The 23487-nt window shown below is 46.2% G+C and overlaps 1 protein-coding gene across 1 annotated transcript in view; it reads right to left on the reverse strand.

Moving 5' to 3' along the window:
- LOC147733678 (transient receptor potential cation channel subfamily M member 7-like) overlaps positions 1-23487 on the reverse strand; it is a 1990815-nt gene that overhangs the window by 850013 nt on the left and 1117315 nt on the right. Inside the window, exon 22 of the mRNA XM_086958252.1 lies at positions 1030-1204. Within this exon, the coding sequence (XP_086814378.1) occupies positions 1030-1204 (175 nt within the window). The remainder of the gene's footprint in view (positions 1-1029; positions 1205-23487) is intronic.

The following is a 23487-nucleotide window of genomic DNA, read 5'->3' on the forward strand; positions in this document are numbered from 1 at the left end:
TTAAACAGCTTGTTTTACCAGAACTAATCATATAGTGTAGGTTGAACAAAAAAGAACCACACCTTACTCACATTTCTCTAACTTGTATCAGAATTTCTAATAAAAGTGAGAACTATAGTGCAGGTAAAACAATGTACCTAACAAAACGCCGCTTAATAGTCGACTATTTGTGTACCCGTCCTGAAGGTATTTTTACACCTAAACATGTCGACGCACACAGAGAGGAGGTAATGCACATTGTTTGCGTTATTAACCTCCCACACTTTATTTTAATAGCACCAGCCCGGGGGCCCATTAAAAAAAATGTTGTCACCCCACGAGCCAGGTACTTTTTAAACTTCACTCACTTCGTTCTAAACCCCACCATACACTCACATTTAAATAACCCATCCACACCACACATAGTCATTTCAAGTGCTCCCGCGTATCCGTAGGTCGCAGCACGCCATACCCCGTAGAGGGGTACGAGGACCACAATGATGAAGCATGACACCAAGGGGCCTGTTGGTGTGTGAGGGGACCAAAAACAACAAGGGTGTTCCCCAACTTTGGAGGACACGCCCTACACTCAAGGAGTGGATTCCTTTTGTTTATTTACATTTGTCTAGGGAGAACGAATCCATTTCGATCTATTTCTCGCTCTCCCCCTTTTGTTATTGATAGTATACTCCTCAGAGGATGGCAGCTCATTAATCTTAAGAAGCAGATGCAGATGTAGAGCACAGATCCCAACGTGACTGCTACTGTGTTGGTATTAAACTTTTTCTGGCTACTTTTCCAATAACTAATGACCTAATGATTTCAGTTTTCCTTTTAAGCTTAGCTATGCTCTGCAAGTCCGAGTATAAGAACTTCTTGTCCATTTAAGAAGCCCATTACAAGGAGTAGTGAGGTTTAGATAAAAGGCAGAAAACATGCATGGCACATATACCAGTTAAATAGCAACAGTAAATTAATCAGGAAAAACACATTAGGTTCTACACAACATAATTAGCCTGCAAAAGTCAAAACATATATTTGTAATCTTACCATCAATTTCATATGCATACACTTCACCGAAGATCATCCAGTATGGCTGGAAAACAATATCCCTGGCTAAAGCCCAAGATGGTTCCTCATTAGGATACAGAATTGCCTTTCTGGGAACTCCAAAACTCAGGAGTACAACAGCCATTATCACAACAATATAAAACATATTTGATACCTACAAGAATGTAAATAAAATTACAAAGAAATTAGGTAAAAGTATTCCACAAATATAGGTAATAAAATACATCAATAAAAACAACCAATGCACTTACTGATATACTGATTTGCACTCTGTCACAAGATCAACATTCCATGTCCATCTTATGCTACCAATTGGGTACAATTCTGAACACCCTCATATAATGATTCATTCTTATTTTCAAAACTGCACATTGACTACATGTTAATGACATTTACTGTAAAGGAGAACCGGACTTACGAGCTGGAGTAATAAACATTACATTTTAAGAAAACAGCAATTTAGCAATTTTCCATATATTAAGAATGGCTAGGAGTACTTCACTGAAAAGATGTCTACCTTAACATTAATAGGTCTCGGATAATAAAAGGTTTTAGCGGCCTCGCCTGGCATCTTTTAAACAATAGATAATGTATACATGAAAATAATATACACAGGGAGTAGTTCTGGGTCAGCCTCCTTCAGCCGCTGGTTGATTGAAAAGTCATTCGATTTTGGATCACCACAAAGAAGAGCCTATGGTTTAGTGGACAATGGTTCAGCTGCTGAGGGCAAAGTATCAATCTCAAGCCATGAATCGCTTGCACAATAGGTCATGTTTCTGCAAAGGAACAAGGAGGTTTTGTAAGCAGCGCAACTGGCACCTCATTCACATGTCATAATTTGCACAACACCGTTTTTCTTTCCCCCTGATTTTTTTTTTTGTTGCACAGAACTAGAAGCCTTTGCCGTTTGAGGAAGCAATAACACAATATAAATACATGACAGAGCGTCAATAAAATGAAGAAAAAAACATTACTGATATTGTATAATAGAAGACATTATTTATTTTAATTGCTATATTGCAGCCAGCTTCGAATGTGATTTAAATTCCTCAGAAGAATGGCTAACTGCAGGATGCTGGCTCTGTGTACACTATACCAAACTAAGTTCAAGTGGGAAAAGAGTCCAGGGAGTCTCCAGAAGTATAGCAGAGGCTAAACTAGACAAGTAATAACCTTTCTCTTTGTGGTAGTGTGGGCAAGCAGTTAGGCTTATCAGGAGGGTGTGTTAAGCATTTATTGTATTCACTCAATCAAGGCTGATAGCACACACTCAGAGACTGAATCTGGATCAACAAAGGTAAGCATAAAAAGGTATACTTATATTATATTTTGCAGAACCAAGCAGGACTTGGCACAGGCTATTAAGAAATACTTTCAAATACAAAGCTGTACACAGGAATGCAATTGTGGATTGTATTAGAATAGTTTTCCGGTTTGTGCTACTTGTAAAGCAGTTTTAAATACAGTAAGATTTATTTTGATTACACTTGGACTACTTTTCAATTATTTTCAGTACTCTAAGTGATATGTCGAGATATCACACTAGAGCTTGTCACTTACAGGTAAGTACGACAATTCTTAAGGTAAAGCACATTTACTTTCTTTTTACACAAAAACAGTCAACAGGCTTTTTAGAAACAAAACTCACAACATGGGTTCCTATGGGGAAAAGGAGTGTCATTGGTTCTCAGGTAAGTAAACTACTTACGAGTTGGAGTTTATGACCAAGGTTCCCAAAGGTCCAGTTAGGCACTCAGATTGCACCACCAGCTGTATTGGGGTAGCTGGGTGCTGAGTACAGGGGACCAATGTTAGCCAAATGAGCTAAGGGGGCCTGCGGTCAGGGTCTGCTTGCAAGCAGGCCACACGGCTGTGTGAGCAATGCTCCTGGGTTAAGGATCATCACTGTAGGCGCCAACAATCAGCAAAGGAGCTGCACCACCAGCGGCAGAGGAGCAGCCGGGTGCAGAGTGCCAAGGATACGCCGGGGACCCTGTGACTTTCAATGAAGATTTCCTGTTTGGAAAAGAAGCTGCAAACTCGGTCATGTAGGCTTCCCAAAGGGGTCCACCGGCTGGAGAGTTACGTTGGGTTGATGATGGGGAGGGGTGGCGCCTGGACAATGTCGTTGGGTCACCCATATATGTGGGGCATCGTGTGCAGAGGTGTCTATTGTCGTCTGGTCTTTTTACCAGCTGGGATAGGGGGACCCTGAAGGATGAGGCTGCAGGCATTAGCTTGAAGCTTGAGGTAAGAAAATAAGTTGCTTACCTGTAACTTTGGTTCTCCAGTTTTGGTAACTTTCATAGATTCCCATTGCTTGCATCATTCCCTGTCGTCGAGATGGGAGTCCGCAGTAAATATAAACAAGTATTGGAAATGCAAAAGGTCTCGGATTTATTTGAGTTAGAGCTAATGGCATTGTAAATGGCAATTTCTTTTAGCCATGTGTTATGGAGTGTATGCATGTGTGTGTAGTGGAATTATGTGGGTTGGATTGGAATTGTTAGTTTGATTGTGTGTGTGGTTGTGTGTGTGTGTGTGGTAGTGTGTGTGTGTGGTAGTGTGTGTGGTGTAGTGTGTGTGGTAGTGTGTGTGGTAGTGTGTGTGGTAGTGTGTGGGGTAGTGTGTGGGGTAGTGTGTGGGGTAGTGTGTGGGGTAGTGTGTGGGGTAGTGTGTGGGGTAGTGTGTGGGGTAGTGTGTGGGGTAGTGTGTGGGGTAGTGTGTGTGGTAGTGTGTGTGGTAGTGTGTGTGGTAGTGTGTGTGGTAGTGTGTGTGGTAGTGTGTGTGGTTGTGTGTGTGGTCGAGTGTGTGGTCGAGTGTGTGGTCGAGTGTGTGGTCGAGTGTGTGGTCGAGTGTGTGGTCGAGTGTGTGGTCGAGTGTGTGGTCGAGTGTGTGGTCGAGTGTGTGGTCGAGTGTGTGGTTGAGTGTGTGGTTGAGTGTGTGGTTGAGTGTGTGCTGGTGGCTGTGCGTGTGGATGTGTGTGTGGTTGGTTGATTGTGTGTGTGGTTGGTTGATTGTGTGTGTGGTTGTGTGTGGTTGTGTGTGTGGTTGTGTGTGTGGCTGTGTGTGTGGTTGTGCGAGTGGTTGTGTGTGTGTGGTTGAGTGTGTGGTTGAGTGTGTGGTTGAGTGTGTGGTTGAGTGTGTGGTTGAGTGTGTGGTTGAGTGTGTGCTGGTGGCTGTGGATGTGTGTGTGGTTGTGTGTGTGTGGTGGTGTGTGTGGTTTTGTGTGGTTGTGTGGGTGTGTGGGTGTGGTTGTGTGTGTGGGTGTGGTTGTGTGTGTGTGTGGTTGTGTGTGTGTGGGTGTGGTTGTGTGTGTGCGGTTGTGTGGGTGTGTGTGTTGGTGTGTGTGTGTGTTGGTGTGTGTGTGTGTTGGTGTGTGTGTGTGTTGGTGTCTGTGTGTGTTGGTGTGTGTGTGTGGTTGTGTGTGTGTGTGTTGGTGTGTGTGTGGTTGTGTGTGTGTGTGGTTGTGTGTGTGGTTGAGCGTTTGTGGGTGGGTGGGTGTGGTTGTGTGGGTGGTTGTGTGGGTGGGTGTGTGTGTGCTGGTGGTGGTTATGCGTATGGTTGTGTGTGTGTGGATGTGGGTGTGGTTGTGTGTGTATGCTGTTTTGTTATGCTGTGCTAAACTTTGTTGTGTTCTGTTATGCACACTCACACACTGCTCACCCTACACACACACACACACACACACACACACACACACACACACACACACTGCTAGCCCTGGACACCGACACACTGCTCACTCTGCATACTCACACACTGCTCACCCTGCATACTCACACACTGCTCACCCTGCACACTCACACACTGCTCAACCTGCACTCACACACTTCTCACCCTGCACACTCACAAACTGCTCACCCTGCACACTCACACACTTCTCACCCTGCACACTCACAAACTGCTCACCCTGCACACTCACAAACTGCTCACCCTGCACACTCACACACTGCTCACCCTGCACACTCACACACTGCTCACACTGCTCATCCTACCCACTGCTCACCCTGCACACTCACACACTGCTCACACTGCTCATCCTACCCACTGCTCACCCTGCACACTCACACTGCTCACCCTGCACACTCACACTGCTCACCCCACACACTGCTCACCCTGCACACTGCTCACCCTGCACACTCTCACCCTGCACACTCTCACCCTGCACACTCTCACCCTGCACACTCTCACCCTGCACACTCTCACCCTGCACACTCTCACCCTGCACACTCACCCTGCACACTCTCACCCTGCACACTCTCACCCTGCACACTGCTCACCCTGCACACTGCTCACCCTGCACACTGCTCACCCTGCACACTCACACACTGCACACTCTCACACTGCACACTCTCACACTGCTCATCCTGCACACTCGCACACTGCTCACAATACACACAGCTCACCCTGCATACTCACACACAGCTCACCCTACACACTGCTCACCCTGCCACTCACACACTGCTCACCCTGCACACACACACACACTGCTCACCCTGCACACACACACACACACTGCTCACCCTACACTCTCATACACTGCTCACCCTGCACACTCTCACACTGCTCACCCTGCACACTGCTCACCCTGCACACTGCTCACCCTGCACACTGCTCACCCTGCACACTGCTCACCCTGCACACTGCTCACCCTGCACACTGCTCACCCTGCACACTGCTCACACTGCTCATCCTGCACACTCGCACACTGCTCACACTACACACAGCTCACCCTGCATACTCACACACAGCTCACCCTGCACACTGCTCACCCTGCCACTCATACACTGCTCACCCTGCACATTCCCACACTCCTCACCCTACACACTGCTCACCCTGCACACTCGCACACTGCTCACCCTGCACACAGCTCACCCTGCACACTCACACACTGCTCAACCTGCTCACCCTGCACACTGCTCACCCCGCATACTCTCACACTGCTCACCCTGCACACTGCTCACCCTGCACACTCTCACACTGCTCACCCTGCACACTGCTCACCCTGCACACTCTCACACTGCTCACACTACACACAGCTCACCCTGCATACTCACACACAGCTCACCCTGCATACTCACACACAGCTCACCCTGCACACTGCTCACCCTGCACACTGCTCACCCTGCACACTGCTCACCCTACACACTGCTCACCCTACACACTGCTCACCCTACACACTGCTCACCCTGCCACTCACACACTGCTCACCCTGCACACTCACACACTGCTCACCCTGCACACTCGCACACTGCTCACCCTACACACAGCTCACCCTGCACACACACACTGCTCAACCTGCACACTGCTCACCCTGCATACTCTCACACTGCTCACCCTGCATACTCTCACACTGCTCACCCTGCACACTCTCACACTGCTCACCCTGCACACTGCTCACCCTACACACTGCTCACCCTGCACACTGCTCACCCTGCACACTGCTCACCCTGCACTCTCACACTGCTCACCCTGCACACTGCTCACCCTGCACACTCCTCACCCTGCACACTCTCACACTGCTCATCCTGCACACTCTCACACTGCTCACCCTGCACACAGCTCACCCTGCATACTCACACACAGCTCACCCTGCACACTGCTCACCCTACACACTGCTGACCCTGCACACACACACTGCTCACCCTGCACACTCGAACACTGCTCACTATGCACACTCGCACACTGCTCACCCTACACACAGCTCACCCTCCTTACTGCTCACCCTACACACTGCTCACCCTGCGACTCGCACACTGCTCACCGTGCACACTTGCACACTGCTCACCCTACACACAGCTCACTCTGCACACTCACACACTGCTCAACCTGCACACTGCTCACCCTGCATACTCTCACACTGCATACTCTCACACTGCTCACCCTGCACACTCTCACACTGCTCACCCTGCACACTCTCACACTGCTCACCCTGCACACTGCTCAACCTGCACACTGCTCATCCTGCACACTCGCACACTGCTCACCCTACACACAGCTCACCCTGCATACTCACACACAGCTCACCCTACACACTGCTCACCCTGCACACTCACACACTGCTCACCCTGCAAACTCACACACTGCTCACCCTGCACACACACGCTGCTCACCCTGCACACACACACTGCCCACCCTACACACTGCTCACCCTGCACACTCGCACACTGCTCACCCTGCACACTCGCACACTGCTCACCCTACACACAGCTCACCCTGCACACACACACTGCTAAACCTGCTCACCCTGCACACTGCTCACCCTGCATACTCTCACACTGCTCACCCTGCATACTCTCACACTGCTCACCCTGCACACTCTCACACTGCTCACCCTGCACACTCTCACACTGCTCACCCTGCACACTCTCACACTGCTCACCCTGCACACTCTCACCCTGCACACTCTCACCCTGCACACTCTCACCCTGCACACTCTCACCCTGCACACTCTCACCCTGCACACTCTCACCCTGCACACTCTCACCCTGCACACTCTCACCCTGCACACTCTCACCCTGCACACTCTCACCCTGCACACTCTCACCCTGCACACTCTCACCCTGCACACTCTCACCCTGCACACTCTCACCCTGCTCACCCTGCACACTGCTCACCCTGCACACTCTCACACTGCTCACCCTACACACTGCTCACCCTGCACACTCACACTGCTCACCCTGCACACTCGCACACTGCTCACACTGCACACTCGCACACTGCTCACACTGCACACTCGCACACTGCTCATCCTGCACACTCGCACACTGCTCACCCTACACACAGCTCACCCTGCATACTCACACACAGCTCACCCTGCACACTCACACACTGCTCACCCTACACGGCTCACCCTGCAATCTCACACACTGCTCACCCTGCACACTCGAACACTGCTCACTGTGCACACTCGCACACTGCTCACCCTACACACTGCTCACCCTGCATACTCTCACACTGCGCACACACACTGCTCACCCTGCACACACACACACACACACACACACTGCTCACCCTGCACACTCTCACACTTCTCACCCTGCACACTCACACACTGCTCACCCTGCACACACACACTGCTCACCCTGCATACTCACACAGTGCTCACCCTGCACACTCACAGTGCTCACCCTGCACACTCACACAGTGCTCACCCTGCACACTCACACAGTGCTCACCTTGCAAACTCTCACACTGCTCACCCTGCATACTCACACACTGCTCACCCTGCACACACACAATGCTCACCCTGCACACACACACCGCTCACCCTGCATACTCACACAATGTTCACGTGAAAGTGTGCTGTCTATGGGCTCATACATAATTAAGGCTCAAGTTTTAAAATCATTCCACAGCGCAACGCCCCTTATATACAGTTCTGGCTCTAGCGCCATGAGGCAACCGAAGCATCTTGCTCCGCTAGATATGACTGAATTAATCCAATAACCTTGACAAGTGCGTCTCACATGCGGTGATTGTTTTAATGTAGAGCTAAAAACCATTGCAAATCATGCGCTTCAATGCGTCCTCGAGGGAATGAAGCGCTATATAAATGAAGGAACAATGCAACGCTTCCAGTATTTCACGTGATGAGTGTTGCAGCCAACTAAACAACAGATTCGAAGTCGAGGCTCACTGTGCCACTGGAATCAAGCTATCCTGGCTGAAGAGGGGTGAAACCCCGAAACCGCTCCTAAACTGGGGTGGCATGGTGGGCAAAAGAATGATGGATTTAACCCAGATCTCTTGACTGGGTGTAGAACAACAATGCCCTTGCACTATACAAATTTAGAACATTAAAGTAATGATATTGTTGAAAGAGATGATCAGTTAGTATACATCCACACTTTCGGAGTGACTTTAAGAGAATCAATTATCCAAGTTCAGGTACAAGAGTTCAAAAAAGAAATGTTCTGTTCCTGGTGTTAAGTAAATGTTTTATTGTTCCTTTGATAATGCCAACACGTGTTTCATCGCAGGGAACTCACTGCGAATCTTCCAACACACATGACGGTCATTGGAAAACAGCACCGGGACGGTCATTGGAAAACGGCACCGGGAACCTCAAGAGGGAGTTCAGCGCGAACAAGGTGTACCCGCCTTTAAGGAAATACTATGTCATAATTCAGACCCCCCCTTTAACACTCGTCGACTCCTCCCGGTAACGACATACACCACTACTGATCAAGATCCTTTAACCACGCAGGCAGCGTGTCACAGATCTCGAACCACCACGAATAATTAACCTAAGCATTGTCCGGAAACTGGCATTTCCAACACTTTTGTCATACTTTCTTCAAGAAGCCCTGAAGATTCGCAGTGAGTTCCCTGCGATGAAACACGTGTTGGCATTATCAAAGGAACAATAAAACATTTACTTAACACCAGGAACAGAACATTTCTTTTTTGAACTCTTGTACCTGAACTTGGATAATTGATTCTCTTAAAGTCACTCCGAAAGTGTGGATGTATACTAACTGATCATCTCTTTCAACAATATCATTACTTTAATGTTCTAAATTTGTATAGTGCAAGGGCATTGTTGTTCTATTGTTATTTGTGTGGATCTTCTTGGTCCAACCTTGAGCGGTTGTGTGAGATTACCGCTCGCCCTTTTGCCTGTACCAACCACTTCACCGTGCTCTCTACTTTGCGGATATACAGGTGTGCGCCCAACCTCCCTGGTAAATGAAAAAATCTCCTTGTTGTATAACTCTTGACTGGGTGTGAATGTTTTGATTTGTTCTGCATTTCATCCATCAATTGTGTGTCTTTTGGTTTCTCGCCCTAAGTACGCCAAGACGTGGGTCCTAGGCTCACTGTGCCCCTGGAATCGAGCTATCCCGGCTGAAGAGGGGTGAAACCCCGAAACCGGTCCTAGGATGCTTGTTTCAGGTCCAGGGAGGACCAGGTTTGGCAGTTCGGGCTGGACTGTTTCCATGAGGCTCAGGGTCAAGACTGATTTGCATATGGCCATATCTAAACTGGGGTGGCATGGTGAGCAAAAGAATGATGGACTTAACCCAAATCTCTTGAATGGGGGTGAATGTTTGGATTTGCTCCGCATTCCGTCCATCAATTGTGTGTCTTTTGCTTGTGAAGGTATAGGGACAGCTCCATGTTGCTTCTCTGCAAATGTCCTTGATGAGCACTTCGGCGAAGAGAGCAACTGAAGAAGACACCGCTGTCGTAGAGTGCGCCCGGACCCACCCCTTTAGGGGCTTGCCAGCCGCTTGGTGTCCATATTGGATCGAGCTGGCAATCCATCGAGCAATACCCTGTTTTGAAAGAGGGAAACCCTTGCGAGAAGCACTGAAAGCCACAAAGAGTTGTGTTGATCTTTTGAAGAACAAGTTACTTACCTTCGGTAACACTTTTTCTGGTGGATACAGTATCTGCCTGTGGATTCCTCACCTTGTGAATATCCCCCTGCGTCAGCAACATTTGGAAATTCTTTTGTAGCTTCCCGCCGACGTGGACGACGTCATAGAAGCACGGCATCGCGCGTGGCTCCGCTGACGTGTCAGACTCCATAACAGGCCCACGTCTGCGTGATGACATCAGTTCCGCCCTTTCTTCCGTGCCTTCGAGGCACACGGACGGATCAACAACAGTAGATATACACATGAAGTACATAGTACCATATATACAAAATAACACACAGAGTGTGTAGCCAATACAGGAAAGCAATTATAATAACACATTTCCTTTGACAATAAAATATTAACATTACAGTAAATCAGGTATATAAGAGTTGTGTTGGAAGGGGGTGACCCCAGGGGTCAAGACTGTTCTCCTAACCACCCGAGACCCTCCTCTCCCACAATTCCTGCTGAGTCTTATCGAGGGATGGTCCTCGCCGGGGAGGACTGATCGTACACACTGTCGACACACCACACTTACGAACGGACACCACACCGTGAATCTTTATCAAGTATGACCTTTATCAAAGTAAGATTGGTAGCAATACACAGCGATCAAGGGATTGCGAAAGTCTTGTGAAACAAGGGAACGGGGAAGCGGGACAGTCTTAGAGGGTCAGCCAATACGTAGCGTACCCTGCGCACAGTTCTCAATCCTCGAACTGGGGGGTACGGGGGCTGGCGATGGTACTTGCTGTCCTACTCACTTCGGTTCGAAGTGGTCGTGAGGGTAGCGTTGATGGTCCAGCCGGACCAGAGGTTTCTTCGAGCCGCGACGAGGTCAGCAGGGCTTGATCCGGAGTGCACCGTAGTGCTCGTAGTTCAGGAGGAGCCGCAACAGCGTCAGCAGGGCTCAGGAGGGTAGCAGGACTCTCTCGTTCTCAAGAGTGGGCCGCGACGATGTCAGCAGGCCACCGATGGTTCAAGTCTTACTCTTCGAGAGGGAGCCGCGACAGCGTCCGCAGGGCTCGGTGGTTCAGAGTTTGTTCTCCTCAAGGTCAGCCGCGATCAGATCAGTAGGGCTTTCTTGTCCAGGATACAACTGCCGGCTGGATGGGAGGCAGGCTGTCTTATAGTCCAGGAGCCCTTTGATGTCCAGACCCTCAGAGGCAGGAGGCCAGTGGTCCGAGGGCCTGGCGGCCGATTGTCTGGACGGCTGTTTCTTTGATGCTTTGGACCGTACGTCCAGGAGATCCCAGACGCCCATCAAGGTTTGGAGCCAGCTCGCTAGGAGGCCAAAGGTGTGATCGAAACCAGGCCCCAGGGATAGCTCAGAGGTGTGAGGAGAACCAGTTCCTCGGAAGGGGGCCGGAGGTGTGATTGAAGTCTTGGTTTCGGGTACTTGGTGGGTCTTTCACACCCCGGGCGGGTCCGGGCGTGCCGGATGCACACGCCTGGCTGCATCCTGGAGCGGCCACGGGCTGCCGAAAGGGAAGAAGGCGGCCGGCCGGAGTGGCCAAACATGGAGTCTGATGGTCACGTGCACGGGTGCAGGCACGCGGTCTGGAGATCGACTCAGGTCCGGGGTAGAGGCGTCATGTACAGTTCTGGGGGGACTGGGGTCAGGTCCATCCGTAGTTCTTGGGTTGCGGGGATCAGAGAGGACCACGCCATGAGGCCGGGTCCAACATGTGGACAACGGGGAGGCGGGTGGGTCTCTGATGAATCCACAGGCAGATACTGTATCCACCAGAAAAAGAGTTACTGAAGGTAAGTAACTTGTTCTTCTGATGGATACATCTGCCAGTGGATTCCTCACCTTGTGAATAGAGTCCCACAGCAGTACCCACTCGCTGAGGGTGTCCACTCTCCTATACCAGAAAGTCCTGGAGGACAGAACGTACAAAGTGGCCGTCCCTTCTCACTTCGGGATCCAAGCAGTAATGCTTCGCGAAAGTGTGGAGGGAAGCCAAAGTCGCCGCTCTACATATGTCCTCTACAGGTACACCCCTAGACAAAGCAGATGTAGCAGACCTTGCTCTAGTGGAATTAGCTCTTAAACCTTCAGGAGGTTCCTTACCCGCCAGAGAGTAGCAAATCTTGATACACAAGACAATCCATCTCGACAACGTGCGCTTGTGAACCCCCTTGCCTCTTCTGGCACCAACAAAACCAACGAAGAGCTGGTCATCCACTCTGAACTCTCTAGTTCTGTCTAGGTAGAAGCTCACCTCCCTCTTAGGGTCCAGGCGATGAAGTCTCTCCTCCTCGGAAGGGTGACGGAGAGGATAAAAGGTAGGAAGGGTAATGGACTGCCCCAGATGGAAAAGAGTTACCACCTTAGGCAGAAAAGCAGACCTGGTCCTGAGTACCATTCGTTCAGCATGAATGGTCAAGAAAGGGCGCTTTGAACTAAGAGCTTGAAGCTCACTTACCCTCCTTGCCGAGGTAATCTCAATTAAGAAGACCGTTTTAAAAGACAACAGTCTCATGGGACACCTGTGCAAAGGTTCGAAAGGTGAACCCACTAAAAAAGTAAGCACAAGGTTCAAGTCCCATTGAGGCACAATAAAGGGAGTAGGAGGAAATTTATTCATGAGACCCTTTAAAAATATCAAGACCACAGGAGATTTAAACAAGGATGGCTGATCCGGCAGACAGAGAAAAGTAGACAAAGCCGAAAGATAACCCTTGACCGTAGCCACAGCAAAACCCTGCTGCGCCAAAGAGAGTGCAAATTGAAGAATATGAGACAATTTAGCCTTCAAAGGGTCAATGGATTTCTCTCCACACCAAGAAACAAACGTAGTAAATCTATACAAATAAATAGATTTGGTGGAATCATGCCTGGCCGATAAAATGACATCCACCCCATCATGTGGGAGAGAAAAGGAATTCAGGTTGCCCCGTTCAATCTCCAGGCATGAAGGTGTAAGGTCTGGAGGTGGGGGTGTAGAACCTGCCCCTCCATCTAAGAGAGGAGATCTGCCCTGAGAGGGAGACGGAGCGGCGGGCACGAGGAAAGGTGGAGAAGATCTGTGTACCACACACTTCTTGGCCAATCCGGGGCGATCAATATGACTTTGGCCCGGTCTTGGCGAATCTTCTTCAGAACCCGAGGAATCAAGGGTATGTGAGGAAACACGTAAAGGAGTTGGGAGTCCCAACTCAACTGAAACGCATCCCCCAAAGCTCCCTGCACCGGATACTGGAGACTGCAGATAGACAGGCAGTGAGTTCTCGTGAGTGGCGAACAGGTCCACCTGAGGAGTCCCCCACGTCCGAAAGACGTGACGTACAACCTCTGGATGAAGCCTCCACTCATTGTTGGCTGAGAACTGCTGACAGAATGTCTGCACGTACATTCAGAACTCCGACCAGATTTGCCGTCAGACAAATCTGATGGTCCAGAACCCAGGACCAGAGATGCAGAGCCTCTCTGATGAGGCGATACAACCCCATTCCTCCCTGCTTGTTGACATACCACATTGCGGTCATGTTGTCCGTCAGGACTTGCACCGACTGACCGCGAAGGGAAGGGAGGAAGGCCTTGAGTGCCAAACGTATCGCTCGTAACTCTAGAAGGTTGATGTGAAGCAACCTTTCCTCTGGAGACCAAAGGCCCTTGACCTCCAGATCCCCCAGATGAGCACCCCACCCTTGAGTGGATGCATCCGTTATCACTGTGGTCACTGATGGAGGCAGTTGAAAGGGCTTTCCCTGAGACAGATTGCCTTCCATGCTCGACCAAGGCAGATCCGCCGCAGCTTCTCTGGAGATCCTGACTGACTCCGTGAGATCTCCGTTGTGCTGATACCACTGCCTGCGGAGGCAGCACTGGAGTGCCCTCATATGCCAGCGTGCATGGTTGACCAACAGAATGCAAGAAGCCATCAGACCGAGCAGACAAAGGACCTTCAGGACTGGAACGACCGCTCCATTGTGAAATAAAGGAATCATTTCCTGTATGTCGCGAATTCGTTGTGGTGGAGGAAATGCCCGAAATACAGTTGTCTCCAGTACCGCACCTATGAACAGGTTGCGCAGGGTGGGCACCAGGTGAGATTTGGGTACATTTATTGAAAAACCCAACCTGTACAACAACTGAGTTGTAACCTGCAGATGATAGAGCACCTTCTCTGGAGATTCCGCTTTGATCAGCCAATCGTCCAAATAAGGGAATACCGGTATCCCTGACTTCCTGAGATGTGCCGCCACCACAGCCATCACCATGGTGAAGACTCGAGGCGCAGTAGTAATACCAAAGGGAAGGACCGCAAACAGGTAATGCTGCGAATCCACCGTGAAACGGAGATACTTCCTGTGCTACTTCAGAATGGGGAAATAAGCATCTTGTAAGTCGATCACACCATCCAGTCTTCTTCCAGCAGCGCTTGAAGAACCTGTGCAAGGGTGAGCATCTTGACTTCTCCTGCTTCAGGTAAAGGTTCAAGATCCTGAGATCCAGGATTGGATGAAGTCTGCCATCCTTCTTGGGGATCAGGAAATGCCAGGAGTAGCATCCCTGACCGCTTTCCTGCTCCGGAACAACCTCTATCGCACATTTTCTTAACAGTGCCAGGACTTCCTCCTGCAGGAGCAGCAGGTGGTCCTCCGTGCAAAACCCCTTGCAAGGAGGGTAATTTGGGGAAAATTCCTGAAAGGGAAGAGCATACCCATTCTCTACGAGATTGAGAACCCAAAGGTCTGAAGTGACCGATTCCCAATCCTGCAGAAAATAGGTAAGCAGGACCCGCATGATCCAGAATGGCGGATCTAGATTCTAACGTTTTGACCTCTGTGTTGGAACCTCAAGAGATTACCGAGGTGAGATCTCTCATAGTTTGGTCCCCTATGTCGATTTCTGGGAATAGAGTTTTTTGTATTGTCTGAACTATTTCACACAGAGTCATTCCGTTCTTGCAATCACGCTCGAGTTTTCCCGTATACTTTATGGATTTCTCCAAACTGAATATCCTAAATCTATCTTTAGATGCTTAGTAGCTTCTTCTATGCAACTAGGGAACACATGACTGAGTCTTTCTTTCTCTCTCTCTCATCTCATCCTCTGTACCCATTTTCTTCCTTGTTTAATGATAATTAAAAATAAATCTGTTTATATTCTTCTCCCCAGACACACGTGTAAATAATTGATAGGGTGTGAATATGTATATTTGAAGATGCGCCTTGACCCTACTTTTAGTAAGTAGGTATATTATGGTTTAAAAGATTTTCTGATGTTATTGTGTATATATGTATAAAGTGTTACCCCCATTTTTCTATATGTTGCTTTGGTTATGTACGTTAGCCAAACTATGTGTCCATTTTTGCTCTCCAGTCCCAACAAGACCTGGTAAATATTGGCCTGTAGGGTGGGACTGGATCACTCTTGTATACATGTATATATGTATATATATATATATATATATATATATGTATATATATATATATATATATATATATATATATGTATATATATATATATATATATATATATATATATATATATATATATATATATATATATATATATATATATATATATATATATATATATATATATATATATATATATATATATATATATATATATATATATATATATATATTTATATATATATATATATTTTTATATAGCCTCAGGGCTGAAAAAAGTACAAATAAAAAACACACACTAAGTATACAAACATAACTATATAATACATACTAGATATATATTTACAAAGTACATTGCTAGACAACATTTAAAATGTAACCAGAAAATACAACAGATCGACAAACTGTTTATAAAGCACAATTGGGACAGACGGGATATCCCAACGAAGAATATTATATATATATATATATATATATATATATATATATATATATATACACAAGATACAAAACGGCGTTCCAAGCGCGCACTCAGGTACTGCAGAAATCCACACTAGAAATGCAGGTCTGTCAAACAAGTAGGGTTTATTCACGCCATAAGCCCTACGTGACGCGTTTCGCACTCCATGAGTGCTTGTTCACACAATAATGCTCAAAAAGTTTGCTGTTTTGACCGTGTGTCCACAATAAACATCAAAAAAGGACTCACATATCTCAACACAGTTATGAAGGCGCCATCTTAGAAAGGGTCTGACTGCTTCACATTCATGATAGATATCTAGATATTCAGCAGTAATCATGCCTAATGACAGATACCTGGTATTATAACCACAAATCAATATTACCATACATTGTTCGCATGTTTAGTAAAGTCAGACAACATAAACATAATAGACATTGTGCGTGGACCTGGACAGGTATACTTCCATTCGTGTAAATAAAGTTATAACTCATGATTCCGAACATATAAGCTCCAGCAAGAATACGCTAGTCACATTTAAGACATATAACTCGGTCATCCAGTCACGTACTCAAACGGATAGCACGTGATCGGCATAGGGAACGCCTTGCGGTTCCCTTGGTAGCGTTAAACCTCAATTGTAAACAAATGCAAGTGCAAGGTGCAGTGATTGTTTACTAAGCACTTGAGATTGAATACAATGTTAGCAGATCTCCCCTGATTAGTGGGTATGTAGAGACCAACCAGTAACATCAAGTTTGAAATGCGATCTTCTGATCCCCTTGTTAGTGGGGGAGGTCATGTATTCCAATGATCAATGTCCAGGTCATAAATAACTACCACAATGTATGTGCATAAACACGGTTAAGCAAATTTGAGCATTATGTTGAGGATCAGCCACGAAAAACCCCGTTCCAAATACCAATTGGTGATTAAGTGCACTGTGATTCAACATAAAAAGGGAAACATACTTGGAGCGAAGAATGGAGAAGGCCAAAGTTGAAAGGACTCGGGTACTGTGATCACAAGCCTGAGACAAAGTCCCACCCTTTCAACCTGAAGGAAAAAGTATATGAGGACCAATGTCAGATTGAGGAAAATCGAAAACACTCATTCATGATATAAATGTACATTATATTTGCACTCATTCCTGATGTAAATGTACAGTAATCATCAAGATTATGTCCTTTCGGAAAACGTGTGCAGAGACCAATAATATGTCTCGACTCTCGTTGTCTTAGTCTTAAAGCACGATTCCCACCTCTTGTGGATAGGATCACCTGTTCAACAATATAGTATCTCAGAAGTTTAGCGTTGGAAAAATGATGACTTTCAAAATGCCTAGCAATAGGGTATTGTTTGTCTATGTTCGTTATGGCTCTGGTATGTTCCAATATTCGTTGTTTGGCCATTTTTGTGGTACTGCCCACGTACTTCAGTTCGCATGGGCATACCAATACATACACCACAAACGTGGTAGTGCAGGTTAGGAATTGTCTTATGGTTTCCATCTTGTTGGTGCTCGGATTCCAATATTCCTTAACCATATGACTGTTCGCACAGGCTTTGCAGTGACCGCAAGGAAAAAATCTGGGGAGGTCTACCCCCCGTGGTACGATGTCACTGATCACGTTGTGTACCAACAAATCCCTCAGATTGCGGCCCCTGCGGTAGGTAATGCTAGGTCTTGGTGGTATGGTACTGCCTATTATGGGATTGTTTTTAAGAATATCCCAATTCTTTGCGATGCTTTTCTTTGTTTGTGGTTGCCGTTGTAGTCAAGGATGATGCGGGTAACATTGTTATCCTCCATATTTACATCATCTTTCCTTTGTTTAGTGAGTAGGTCCTTGCGTTCCACTGATTTCACTTTATCGATAGCTCTTTTGATTACCCATTTCGGGTAACCTCTGTTGGTGAACCTTTGTACCATTGTTGCTTCCTCTTTCTTATAGTCATCAATGGTGCTGCAGTTGCGTTTAGCCCTGAGTAGCTCCCCATAGGGGATGCTCCACTTGAGGGGCTCAGGATGGCTGCTCAGGGCATGCAGTAAGGTGTTGCCTGCTGTCTCTTTACGAAACAGTACAGTTTTGAGTTTGTTGTCTTGAACTCTCACCTTGATATCCAAGTATTCAATCTCCCTATCACTGATGTTACTCGTTAGTGTGATATTATTGCTGTTGGTATTCAATTTTGAGATGAATTCAATGGCCATGTTTTTGCTGCCCTTCCAGATCACAAAAATGTCATCTATGTATCTTAGCCACATAGTGACATTATGGAAATCTTCTTGCACATCTGGTCTGTTCCTGATGTCAGCCTCCCATGCGCCCATAAACAGGTTGGCAAAGCTCGGGGCAAAACATGTGCCCATCGCTGTGCCATGCAATTGGACATAGATGTCGTCATTAAACAGAAAATAGTTGTTAACTAGGCAATGCCTCATCATGTCCAAGATCATAGTTGTGTGTCCAAGATACTTGATGTTACGAGTTTTCAGGAATCTGGCGCATGCCTCTATGCCTTGAGTATGTTCTATAGAGGTGTATAGTGAGCTAACATCAAGCGTTATGAGCAATAGATCCCTTTCCCACTTGACATCCTTGATTTTATCAAGGAAGTCTTTGGTGTCACGTACATATGTGGGTAGGTTTCTGACATATTCCTGCAGGAAATAATCCACGTATCTGGAGTGGAGATGTTTTCCAGTACACTCCCTCTGGACGAAATGATGGGTCTGCCCGGGGGATTATGTTTACATTTGTGCACCTTTGGAAGCAGGTATAGAATAGGGAGGATTGGAAAGTCACGTTTCAGATAGCAATATTCCTCCCACTCAATCCATCCTTTATCTTTCCAATCTGACAATTTATCCCAAATTGTGGTGATACTCAGATTGTATTCCACTCTGTTACTCTTTCTGTATGTTTTTTCATCTCTGAGTTGCCTCATTGCTTCCCCTATATAAATGTCTTTGGGTAGGATTACAATACTGCCACCCTTGTCTGCAGGACGGATGACAATACTGTCATCTTCAGCTAACTCCATCATGGCTGATTTTTCTGCTGATGTGAGATTATGTTTGAAAGTTTTCATTTTTCTCTGCCAATTCTGGCTCCTGTACTGAAGAAGTTCCTTCCCCACCATTTCTTGAAAGGTGTCTATGTTATCATGGTATAGTTTAGGGGTGAAGGTGGATCGGGGTTTGAAATTGCTCCTGGTATTGTTATCATGTTGTATCTCAAGAGCTTCTAAGATACGTTTAGCTTCCAGACTTATATCATGTTCATCCATCTCCTCATTAATTTCATCCAAAGCCAATAGGTTATCTATATCCCCAATGATCAAGTCATCTTCCATCTCTCTAGGATCACTTGTGCAAATATTCCTGCTTCTAGATGGTTTCAATACATGCCACTTTTTAAGTTTCAATTTGCGACAAAACTTAAATAAGTCAATTTTGTTGTTCACATAATTCATAGGTACTGAGGGACAGAATAAAAGACCTAAACAAAGAGTACGTTTGTCTTTCATACTAATGTCTCTTGAGGAAAGATTAATAATAGTGCAATTTACCTGGTCTTCATCCATATTTAATATTTCTTGTTTTGGCCCTTCTTGTTTCCCACTTGGCCTCTTGCTCTGTTTCCTCCTCTGTTTATATTTCTTCCTCTTCTTGTCCCGGTACCTCTTGGCCTTCCTCTTATGGGCGAAGGAGTTTGTTGATTTTTCGCCTGAAGTCGTGCAGAAGCCCTGGTTGCTTGTCGGCTTTGATTCATGAGCCGATACATTTCTAAAAAATTGGGTTTTGACTTTTGGGTTACTCCTTCTGCCGCCATTCCACTGCATGAGCTGGTTGTACTATCAATTGAGTCCGAATTGTCCGTGAGGGATGTACTGGTATATTCATCATCCTCATCCAGTTCCTCGTTGCCCACTACATTGTTTTTATCTTGTTGTTGTATCTCATCGTACAGGTGATCATACTTCTTTGCATATGTCAGTATTCTTCCTGACTCATAGTCCCCACAGTCTCTGTGGAGTTTATATTGCTTTCTTCTTTTGATGTCATCTTCCAAGGTCTTGAGTCTTATTTTCATCTCACTGATGTATTCAACAATGACTCCTTGGTCTTGATGTTTATTCAGCTCAACTGCAATCTCCTCGATCTCCTTTTTGATTTTTGTTCTGTCCGCCCAGGCATATTTCACGAGGATTTGCATCATCACTTTGGAGCTCTGTGCTGAGTTTGCAGCCCAACCATCCATCATTTGAGGGTCACGGGATTCATACGAGGGGGTGATGTAAATACGCAAGCCTCTCGGTACCATATTCTTTTCCAGGTAATCCTCCAGGGAGGTGGCTTCCCACCATTTGGACACCTCATGTTTATGAAGTTTTTCATACTTCCTTAGTAGGTCCATGATAGGTTTGTTCGGCTTCACCGGTATTGTTGTGGAAGCGCCTTTGCCTGGCGCCCTGGCGAACGACGAAAGTGCAGCTTCCCTTCTCTCCTTTTCTTCCTCCATTTTGGAACTTGGGATTGAACCTTCAATCCCTTGACAGACACAGCTTTGGTAGTGTGGAGAGTGTACCAGGTTGAAAGGGTGGGACTTTGTCTCAGGCTTGTGATCACAGTACCAGAGTCCTTTCAACTTTGGCCTTCTCCATTCTTCGCTCCAAGTATGTTTCCCTTTTTATGTTGAATCACAGTGCACTTAATCACCAATTGGTATTTGGAACGGGGTTTTTCGTGGCTGATCCTCAACATAATGCTCAAATTTGCTTAACCGTGTTTATGCACATACATTGTGGTAGTTATTTATGACCTGGACATTCATCATGGGAATACATGACCTCCCCCACTAACAAGGGGATCAGAAGATCGCATTTCGAACTTGATGTTACTGGTTGGTCTCTACATACCCACTAATCAGGGGAGATCTGCTAACATTGTATTCAATCTCAAGTGCTTAGTAAACAATCACTGCACCTTGCACTTGCATTTGTTTACAATTGAGGTTTAACGCTACCAAGGGAACCGCAAGGCGTTCCCTATGCCGATCACGTGCTATCCGTTTGAGTACGTGACTGGATGACCGAGTTATATGTCTTGAATGTGACTAGCGTATTCTTGCTGGAGCTTATAAGTTCGGAATCATGAGTTATAACTTTATTTACACGAATGAAAGTATACCTGTCCAGGTCCACGCACAATGTCAATTATTATGTTTATGTTGTCTGACTTTACTAAACATGCGAACAATGTATAGTAATATTGATTTGTGGTTATAATACCAGGTATCTGTCATTATGCATGATTACTGCTGAATATCTAGACATCTATCATGAATGTGAAGCAGTCAGACCCTTTCTAAGATGGCGCCTTCATAACTGTGTTGATATGTGAGTCCTTTTTTGATGTTTATTGTGGACACACGGTAAAAACAGCAAACTTTTTGAGCATTATTGTGTGAACAAGCACTCATGGAGTGCGAAACGCGTCACGTAGGGCTTATGGCGTGAATAAACCCTACTTGTTTGACAGACCTGCATTTCTAGTGTGGATTTCTGCAGTACCTGAGTGCGCGCTTGGAACGCTGTTTTGTATCTCATATTGAGCACCGGATACCTCACTGGCAGCGCGCCACCCCCACTGGACGAGGGATACCCCACTGAGGTGATCGTTGGATTAATATATATATAGATATAGATATAGATATGAAAGGAAAACTCGGCCAGAAATCCCCAGCGCTGCCCCGTTATTTTCAGGCTGGAAAAGACGAAGAGAGGAACCCGTAGATGGTGCCAAACAAAGTGCGTTTATTTTAGCTCAGTTTTGCTCAGCATGCCCGCCATTACGCGTTTCGACAGTGTCCACTGTCTTGATCACATGATGTGATCGCAAAGCCAAAAGGGAAATATATACAATTGACCCAAAAGGTGGACTAATCGTAACCACCTACATATGTAAACAGGTTTCAAAAATAAGGAAACAAACAGGGGACTATAAAAGTAACTTACAGCCTTCCTGGTCACAAATAAAACCCACAGTGGGTGTGTATACAGTTATGTAATGTTATATATGTACACATGTGCAACATTGAGCAAATAAATAAATACATATATAAATAAGTTAATAAACATATAAATATATAAAAATATCCTAACACAATGTTGATTTAATTACATCAAGGACCAAGTTTCCTGATTAAAAAAACTGTACATAGTAAATCCCAAGTGGGAATCTACATTAAAGTGTCTTGTGCAACATGTAAACAATGATCTCAGTAAACATCAGCAAATCTACATATTATTCCCATTTTGTAGCAAGGAGCAGACATTCTAGCTAAGCGCAAAATAAGTTCATGAAAGTGCAAAGTGCGTCCAGTGAATACATTTTCATATATAATGTGAAGGGAGGAGCCCCTCCCTATAAAATAAGTTATCTGACTGATGTTATGAAACAGCTGTATGTCATGGCAAAAGATGGAAAAGGAAGAAACCCAGTTAGAAGATATTATATGACTACCATCAGACATGAGATATACCTGATACAATCAACAATATAAATAGGGTGATGTCCCTAGATGTAATAACAAGTGTTGGAAATTATAGACCGGTATAAAGATCCTCGCTAGCGTTTAGCCCCCCAGGGGTACGGCTGTCTAATTCCAGGATGTAGCAAGTTTCTAGGACCCTCAAAAGTGCATCCCTATTGCCTCCTCTTTTAAGGGGCAAAATGCAATCGATGACATAATAGGAGAGATGTCTGGGGTCACTCTCATGAGCGCTTTGGAAATGGCGCGCCACAGGATAGGATTGATCCTTGTTGGTAATTGCTCTTATGTGCTGCAGTACCCTCCTGTGAGCCGTCAGTCGGGTGCTCCCTACATATAGGAGTTCACAGGGACACTGCAGCACATAGACTGCAAACTCAGTTTTGCAAGACAGCTGTTTGGTGATAGGTACAGGGTCATCTTTGAATGGTGTAGAATACTATGATTTATTACAACCATTCTTGCATGCTTTGCAACTGGAGCATTTTAAAAAACCTTTTCTCAAAGTCATAAATGTCTTTGATATAGGTTGTTCCAGATGATTTTTGACAAGCCTGTCAGACATAGAGGTTGATTTCCTAAAATAGAATTCCGGTCTTCTGCCGACTAGACCTCCAATGACAGGATTCCCCGTCACCAGATTCCAGTTCCGACTGAAAATCTTCCGGAT

This window comes from Lissotriton vulgaris, chromosome 2_1 (genome assembly GCF_964263255.1).
Source record: "Lissotriton vulgaris chromosome 2_1, aLisVul1.2, whole genome shotgun sequence".
Taxonomy (NCBI): domain Eukaryota; kingdom Metazoa; phylum Chordata; class Amphibia; order Caudata; family Salamandridae; genus Lissotriton; species Lissotriton vulgaris.